We start from the raw sequence: 9,590 nt of genomic DNA on the forward strand, positions 1-9,590 counted from the left end.
CTTTTATCCATTTTGGCTACTATCCACCACATTCAACCAGCTACCAGGGATATAATCTAATTCTTAGATCAGATGATGTCCCTGTTCGATTTAGTAGATCAGCTTGCTTGTGATTTTAATTCTAGGTCTCTAGGGCACACACACACACACACACACACACACATATATATATATATATATATATATATATATATATATATATATATGTATATATATGTATACACACACACATATATATATATATATATATATATATATATATATATATATATATATATATATAACAAATGCAGCCATTTCTAACTCAATCCTGAACAAAACCCTCAGACGTCAATCTCATGTCTGGGGTTTGGCCAGTATTCATCATCATGCTGGCCACTGCGGATTGGTGACGGTGGGAGATTCTCGTCTGATCGCTCACAGCAAACCACCCTAGCAGAGGTGGCCTCGACTCGTACAGCTTTGCTAATCATGGTGATACGCAAATCCTTCCACCACGTTGAGGTATACCCACTTAGTAAGATACTAGATCATGATTTTAGGCATCCCCATACTAGGAAAAGATTTGATACAATTTAATTTTAGCAGAAGAAGAAGAGGCAAGGAAAGATTGCATACTGCCTATTCCCTAACACTGTAACCTTGAATACACCCATTTATTGGACACAATGATAAACGATTGCATTATTTCCCATTCAAACATTCTTCCAGTGGGACGTAGTTTGCCATTGTTTGCAAGCGATTTTTATGGCTTTGATAAACAATGCGATGGAGATCACGCGCAATCATTCGAGCGATCAGTTCATCCTGATAAGCGGTGTAAATGGCAGTTTATGATCTTTCGGTGCCTGCTATAAAGATTAGTATTGTTATCATCATAGTGAAGTTAACTTGAGTGAGGATTTTTGTTGCTAGTTATCAAAGGGTTTGCAACGGGACGTTGCTTGGAGCTTCTGGACGGCCCATTCAACGTGGCACGCAGTAATCAGCCCCCACTGCTTATGAGGTAAAAGAGTCAATAGTATGTATGAAGCATAGAAAGAAGAGAAAAAAAAACATTTGTGAGGGGGGACAGAGAGAGAGAGAGAGAGAGAGAGAGAGAGAGAGAGAGAGAGAGAGAGAGAGAGAGAGAGAGAGAGAGAGAGAGAGAAGAATAGTAACAGGACAAAGAAGAAGAAAAAGATTCTGGGAGGAAAGTAGGGAGAGCAGTAGAGATATTTTGAAATACTTCCGAATATTGAAAATGAGAGAGAGAGAGAGAGAGAGAGAGAGAGAGAGAGAGAGAGAGAGAGAGAGAGAGAGAGAGAGAGAGAGAGAGAGAGAGAGAGAGTATGTGCATGTAACCCAATGTTATTCATTTATCATAATTCATAAAATACTGATAAGTTTGGTATCTGATAACTTTTCTGTTTATCTTGTCAAGACTTAGCTTCATTCTACTTCCTAATCAGTTCTATTAGCAGTTTTTCCTCTGAGGCTGAAGATTCTCATGTAGTTCGAGAGTCAGTTTTGGATCAGTGAAAAGAAGAGGAAGAAGAAGTGTATAGGAGGAACTAGGAAAACTTAAACAAGTGAGTAAACTCCGACAAGTGTACCCACAACGTCTATGTTTACAGTCGAGCTTGTGAGATAATAGCGTTCATAGAGCAACAGATAGGAGTCAGTTATCAAACCTTCTATTGTTCATAGTCTTCTATAGAAGAGGTTAATAGGGCCAGTAATGAGTTGTTATAAAAACAAAGGGGCGTGGTAGATCCTCAGCCTCTCAGGGGATGGAGGATCGTAAGACCAGGGACGTGAAAGCTCCGAAGCTCGTCGTAGAGAGGATGGACCTTAAGCCTTCTGGCATCAATACAGTACAGTTAGACGCAGGAATTCCCAGCGCAACTCGCTGTGCGGTGCGTAATTTAAACAGATCCTGTAGGGAGAGATCGCAGAGCTGGTGTGTGGGGCTAAACGCAGGAACTCTCCGCGCGGCAAGGGTGTGAACGGGTGCACTTCCTTAGAGCGAGTTGTGCCAGGTACTATTGTGTCCAAGTGTACATTTTAATTAGAGAAGCTATCTTTACGTAATATTTTTCTGGTGCGACACAGCTGACCATACGGTGGATTCTACATCTTTTTTTCTACTGGGGCCTATTCCGTCCAATTGAAGTCAGGCATTTAAAACCGTAAGTGAGGTATTTCCACCGTATTGTATAATCCCATGCGTGTCTTAGTAACACCTGTATCTCTTCTACTGTATTGTGTATTTATGTTTTTTCTATGAATCAGATTTTTTTATTTGTAAGCTTAAAGAATAGTTCGTATATGTAACCGTTATGTCACTTTCTGAGTATATATGCTTGCATGCTCAGTTTATAGATTAAGGATCTGATAATGCCGCGGCTTAATTTGTGTATAGCGAACTTTTCGGCATATGTGTAAGTTATTACGAAACTTTAGAGAGTAATTATACCCCAAATGAGGAGTGACTATAGTAAATTTTATTTAGCGAGGCAGATTTGCACCGACTCGCAGTGGTGCCCTTTTAGCTCGGAGAAGTTTCCTGATCGCTGATTGGTTGGACAAGGTAATTCTAACCAATCAGCGATCAGGAAACTTTTCCGAGCTAAAAGGGCACCACTACGAGTCGGTGCAAATCTGCCTCGCTAAATAAAATTGACCATAGGTCTTAACTGATTTTAAGATCACTCTTACATAAATATTTAAAGTTTTTAAGGCCGCTCATGAATGGTAAAGGCAAGGGACAGTGACATTGCCCTAGAAAGCAGGACAATGCCCTAGAGGTTGACTATATATCCATATGATCAGTGCCCGAGCCCCCTCTCTACCCAAGCTAGGACCAAGGAGGGCCAGCTAATGGCTACTGATGACTCAGCAGATAGACCCTAGCTCAAAAGGATGGTGAGACTGCAGCGACCAAAGAAACTAATGAGTTTGGGCGGGACTCGAACGCAAGTCCGGCGTTCACCAGTCAGGGACGTGACCACATCGGTAAACTTATTAGGATAGTCAAGTTTGTTATCATGAAGTGAATGGTAGAAGAAATAACATTATGCTGAGCTGTTAAAAATTTGCATTAAAAGAACGGTAAAAATCCTGGAATAAATGTTGCCAGGCATTTACCGTTTTTGAAATCGGATATATTGACGTAAAGGAGTGATATTACGGTCACAAACCCGTAGCAGATAATAACGAAGTAGGGTGAAAGTTACGGTCGCCTGTGTTTTACTGAAATACGGCTGAGAATTTCCGATTAAAATTGGAGTTACAAAACAAAATGGAAGATTATTTTTATTATAATTATTAGATAGGCACATGTACAGCAGAGAAAGGAATCAACTCATATACCTCTTTATGGCTGGAGGCTCAATTCAACCGTCTGCGTTTATTTCTGCTCGGTGCTAAGGTTCGAATCCTTGCTCGGGAAAATATACTTGTAGAAAGATTTAAAGATTTTCCTGTGGTTCTGTGGCTTTGTGGAAGAGTTAATACGATATATATATATATATATATATATATATATATATATATATATATATATATATATATATATATATATATATGTATATACATATATGTATATATATATATATTTATATATATATATATATATATATATATATATATATATATATATATATATATATGTATATATATATATATATATATATATATATATATATATATATATATATATATATATATATATATTATGATAGAATATATATATATATATATATATATATATATATATATATATATATATATATATATATATATATATATACAGTATATATATAATATTTATACATATATATATATATATATATATATATATATATATATATATATATATATGTATATATATATATATATATATATATATATATATATATATATATATATATATACATATATATATATATATATATATATATATATATATATATATATATATATATATATATATATATATATATATACATATACATATATAACCAACAATGGTATATTAATCCTTTTTTATATTTCCAAGAACAATCTAATAAAGAACATTAATTCAGAATTCACCACATTTAAAAAAAAATCCTTCTTTATTCAAAACACAAACCTAAAAATTAATAATAAAAACATTAACACCTTTTACTTAAACCATTTATTACCCCTAACTGGTTCTAATCTATCCTATTTTAATATTTTATCTTTTTTTTTTTTCCAGTATGCAACAGTTTCCTCAGTACGGTTCCCACCACTACCATTCTGAGGACGGAAAGTCTTTGGCCTACCATAGGAATGTCGTTCTGGGTTTGTCAATAACGAGCTTTGTAAGTAAACACCTTCTTCTTCTGGGAGAGAGAGAGAGAGAGAGAGAGAGAGAGAGAGAGAGAGAGAGAGAGAGAGAGAGAGAGAGAGAGAGAGAGAGAGAGAGAGAGAGAGGCTCAATCTTTGGAGCTAATGTAAATTTATTATCATTATCATTATTATTATTATTAGTAACTCTTCTCATATAGTTTATCTATCTATTTCCATATTTCCTTTTCCTCACTGGGCTATTTTTCCCTGTTGGGACCCCTGGGCTTATAGCATCCTACATTTCCAACTAGGGTTGCGGCTTAGCTAATAATAATAATAATAATAATAATAATAATAATAATAATAATAATAATAATAATAGCGAAGCTACAACCCTAGTCGGAAAAGCAGGAGGCTATAAGACCAAGGGCTCCAACAGGGAAAAATAGCCCAGTGAGGAAAGGAAATAAGGAAATAAACTAAAAGAGAAGTAATAAATAAAAAAAATATATTTTACGAACAGCAACAACATTAAAATAGACATTTCATATATAAACTATATTAATTGATATATTTTTATATAGAGAAAATATTTCATGAAATTTTTAAAGATTTCATATTATATTCAAAACAAACTTCCGTTGTTTTTATTTTAAATTGCAAAAATCATTGCATGGAATGTAATATCTTCACGACATTTAAGTGGGTTTAAATATTAAATTTAATTATTCTTCTCTTTTATATTAATTTCAAAGGTGATTAATTTGTTTTTATTAAATTAGTTTTAATTATAGAAGTAAAGTTAATCGGCACCTTAGATTTCTTCACAATTCTTTTATTTTCTTTTCACATTTTTCCTCATTTGATATATATAATATTCTCTATTTTCTATTAATTCTTATTTAAATTAAAAGTTTCTTATTATCTTCTTTCCTTCTTCATATTATTGCTACAATTATTCTATTTTTCTTCGATGCTGTTATGTTTGGAAAAATGGCAGTATCTGGCATCTCTTCCAGGTCGAGTTGACAACAACTACATTTTTAAAAATAAGATATTTTAAAATGGTTTAAATTTTGGTAATTAAGCTTTTATAATTAAATTAAATTTACCTAAAATTAAATTAATATATTAATATGGCTTTTATATTTAATCCTTAGATAATAAGCTTTTAAATATGTCGGTATCTGGCATCTCTCTCTGGTCGAGTTGACAACTACATTTATAAAAATAAAACATATTTACAATGGTTTAAATTTTGGTAATTAAGCTTTCATAATTAAATTAAAATTACCTAAAATTAAATTAATATATTAATATGGCTTTTATATATAATCCTTAGATAATAAGCTTTTAAATATGTCGGTATCTGGCATCTCGCTCTGGTCGAGTTGACAACAACCTCATTTTTAAAAATAAAACATTTTACAATGGTTTAAATTTTGGTAATTAAGGTTTTATAATTGAATTAAATTTACCTAAAATTAAATTAATATATTAATATGGCTTTTATATATAATCCTTAGATAATAAGCTTTTAAATATGTCGGTATCTGGCATCTCACTCTGGTCGAGTTGACAACAAGTACATTTTTAAAAACAAAACATTTTACAATGGTTTAAATTTTGGTAATTAAACTTTTATAGTTAAATTAAAATTACCAAAAAAATAAATTAATATATTAATATGGCTTTTATATATAATCCTTAGGTAATAATGTTTTAAATAAGCATCAAAATTTAGATTGAAATTTTGTACTTCTACAGCGGCCATGATATTGCATAGTATATTTAGGCCTAGATAATGACAAAAATAACTGCTTTTCCTTGTTTTCTCCAATAGATTTTCTGGGTTATATGTGCCGGAGTGCCTGCAGGCATTTGCTTCAATACAGGTGAGCTAATTATACATTTTATAATCATATAATAAAAGAAGTTTTTCATATTTATTAGGTAGAATATTTGAAAATATCTTCCTACAAAATGGCCCCACTCTGTAGGCTATAACTGTTTTGTGAGTTAATGCATTATTTATAGTATATATATATATATATATATATATATATATATATATATATATATATATATATATATATATATATATATATATATATATATATATATATATATATATATATATATATATATATATATATATATATATATATATATATATATATATATATATATATATATATATATGTACAGTGAACACTTTCACATTGCGTTGCATAAAGTAACTCTAATAAGCATCGTGAAGTTACAGATATATTGATGGGAAGTACAGAATATTGTCTATAGTCAATTCTTTTTAGCAAGGCAGATTTGCACCGACTCGCAGCGGTGCCTTTTTAGCTCGGAAAAGTTTCCTGTCGTCTGATTGACTAGGATTATGTTGTCCAATCAATCGGCGATCAGGAAACTTTTCCGAGCGAAAAGGGCACCGCTGCGAGTTGGTGCAAATCTGCCTCGCTAAAAAGAATTTACTATGGTGAATGAAATAATCGTATCGGGAACATTGTACCGACATAACGACTCGCCTTGGTTCTTTCAGCTTTTGTAACGACGCACTTCAACGGATTCCTTTTAGTAGGGGTAAACTCTGCCTATATCATCTGCACCTTCTACATTCTCAGTCTTATCACAGTGAGTATCGGATTCAAATTACGTCTTATTACAAGTTGGGCTGTTAATTTTCGCGGCTAAATCGTAATACGATAGACAGTAGTGTATTCATGGATAGATAAAATAACCAGGTTTGATATGTCATTGTGGTTGATGTTAGTAATATTGCCCATATCAGAGGTTAAGGAACAGTTTCTGAACTGTATAAAGCTTGTTGAATATCAAAGGAGTCAGGAAAAACACGTATAGACAAATGTACATACATGTTTGATGCATATAGTTGTAATGCTGATAAGGTGGTGATTTTTGTACGGAAGAGCCGCAAGTTCGATGATACAGGTATCATACGAAGTGTCTCACTGTCTTGTACGATTCGCTGAGACGTGCAATGAGATATCTGGAATGAAACTTCAGGTATCATACGAAGTGTCTCACTGTCTTGTACGATTCGCTGAGACGTGCAATGAGATATCTGTATCTGGAATGAAACTTGTGTCCGGATAATTATTGAAGTTTCCCTTTGTGCAGAGCGACGAGTTCCCTACGCCCGGCGGCCTGAAGAGTCTCCGCAGTCTGATCACCCTGTTCCTGTCAGCCACAGTAATTGGCATAGCCATCTTCATCTCTTCCACAATACATTATGCAAGATTTATTGAAATATCCCCATTCGACTGGGAAGGAAACTCTACTGCGTTTGGATGCAGTTTCACGTGCTTTTGGAATTTCTCCATGTTAATTGAGCTTTTCTTCTATTACAGAAAAGTAAGTGCTACGCCATTGGTTTTCAAACTCAAACGACAAAAGCTGGTGTCCAGTTAGAGGCCAGTGCTGCGTGCATGTGTATATCGCGTGTTAATTTTTTTGTCTTTGGCAATACCAGACCTGCAGAGGTTGCCTCGGTAGAACTTAGAAATTAGATAATAATTGATTAACCCTTTTACCCACAAAGGACGTACTGGTAGGTTTCACAAAAGCCATCCCTTTACCCCCCATGGACGTACCGGTACGTCCTTGCAAAAAAATGCTATAAAAATTTTTTTCTTCATATTTTTGATAATTTTTTGAGAAACTTCAGGCATTTTCCAAGAGAATGAGACCAACCTGACCTCTCTATGACGAAAATTAAGGCTGTTAGAGCAATTTAAAAAAAAATATACTGCAAAATGTGCTGGGAAAAAAATAACCCCCTGAGGGTTAAGGGTTGGAAATTTCCAAATAGCCTGGGGGTAAAAGGGTATCTCCCTTGGTTAAATGCATATTCCCCAGTCCCTGAAGTAATGATAAGTCCCAATTACAGCTTCATATTTAGAGATGACAACCCAAGCATCCTGGGTCAAGGTAAAGCCTAAGAGGTAAACAACGTGAAGAAAATCCTCCTTAAAGATGACGAGAGAAGATTAGGCCTATGTAGGTTAATAAGGAACGTAATCTTGTTTGGTCTGAAATTTACAGTAGATTTTCTGACACAAATAACTTGTAGATAGTTTGATTGGAATATTTGTTATAGAGTAATAAGTATCTATTAATCGCTTGGATCAACGTGGTGTATTGGCGGTGAATAGTCTGGTATGGTATATATTGTTTAGATTATTCATTGGCGTGCCTGTATTTTTCATGCTATACACTGTTTATTTTCTAGTTTAACAGATTATAGATGTTGGAACATGTGTACAAAAGATAGAATATCATGAAATAAAGATTAGACATTGAAAAGTCTCATTCAGCATAGAGATATAAGTGTTTGGTTCAGCACAAAATAGCTCTGAGAAAAGGGCATTATACTTATCTCCTCATAAATGCTAATCTAGTCAGAAAATCTCTCTTGTGCGTCACCTTTTTTTTTCAGACAAGTTTGAATGGAAGGTTTTATCTCAAGGATAAACCCTTTCTATCTCTGTTAAATCCTTTTGCTTATAACTACTCAGCCCATTACAACTGGGATGTATAAAATCCTTGATACTTCACCACCTGGGCCTCCCAATTTAACTCAACTCATAGCACCATGAACCTTACTATACCTCTTTGTCATTTAGGACTGTAGTTTCTCTCGTAAGGCGAGCGCAGTGATTCTGGTGTTTTAAAAGTCTCTAACTTGCCAATAGATCTGAATTGTTCCCATGATACAATCATTGATGTCTTTACAGTGTCGCACGGTGCTGGAGGGGGCTGCGAATTTCGGCAACGGCCCAACTGCCCTGGAGAGCCTTGGTCATTCTACTGCAAACTCTCATCCTATGACATCGAACGAAGTCACCCAAATACAGATGCTGACTGAAAGCCAACAGCATCAGCTACAGCAGCAACAAAATTTAACAGAAATCCAACAGCATCAACTACAGCAGCAACAAAATTTAACAGCAATCCAACGGCATCGACTACAGCAGCAACAAAATGTAACAGCAATCCAACGGCATCAACTACAGCAGCAACAAAATGTGATCGTGGTGCCAAACAGCACCCAGCAAGAAAACTACTACTCTAATGAAAATGCCGGGTCTGAGATCAACCCGTCTCGTTCATTCGTTTATGTCCCTCAGAACAAAGAAACATGATGAGCAGCTTCAAGAGCAGCATGGTTGCAGGATATAGCATGAGTGGTAGCGTAGTACTGATAGTCTAAATGTATTTTTTTTCAAGGTTTCTAATGTATAAAATTGTAAGTTTTA

At 34.1% G+C, this 9,590-nt stretch overlaps 1 protein-coding gene across 2 annotated transcripts; it reads left to right on the plus strand.

Moving 5' to 3' along the window:
• The first annotated feature begins 839 nt into the window (after window positions 1–839).
• LOC137626482 (uncharacterized) lies at window positions 840–9,590 on the plus strand. 2 transcript variants are annotated; one of them, XM_068357501.1, is made up of 6 exons: window positions 840–1,006; window positions 4,226–4,331; window positions 6,143–6,194; window positions 6,854–6,945; window positions 7,453–7,686; window positions 9,069–9,590. In XM_068357501.1, exons 1-6 carry the CDS (start codon window positions 1,002–1,004, stop codon window positions 9,474–9,476), a joined length of 897 nt encoding a protein of 298 aa, XP_068213602.1. In that variant the 5' UTR covers window positions 840–1,001; the 3' UTR covers window positions 9,477–9,590. The 2 variants fall into 2 exon arrangements, with proteins under 2 accessions (XP_068213602.1, XP_068213603.1); XM_068357502.1 differs by lacking the exon at window positions 840–1,006 and adding an exon at window positions 1,417–1,571.

This window comes from Palaemon carinicauda, chromosome 34 (genome assembly GCF_036898095.1).
Source record: "Palaemon carinicauda isolate YSFRI2023 chromosome 34, ASM3689809v2, whole genome shotgun sequence".
Classification (NCBI taxonomy): domain Eukaryota; kingdom Metazoa; phylum Arthropoda; class Malacostraca; order Decapoda; family Palaemonidae; genus Palaemon; species Palaemon carinicauda.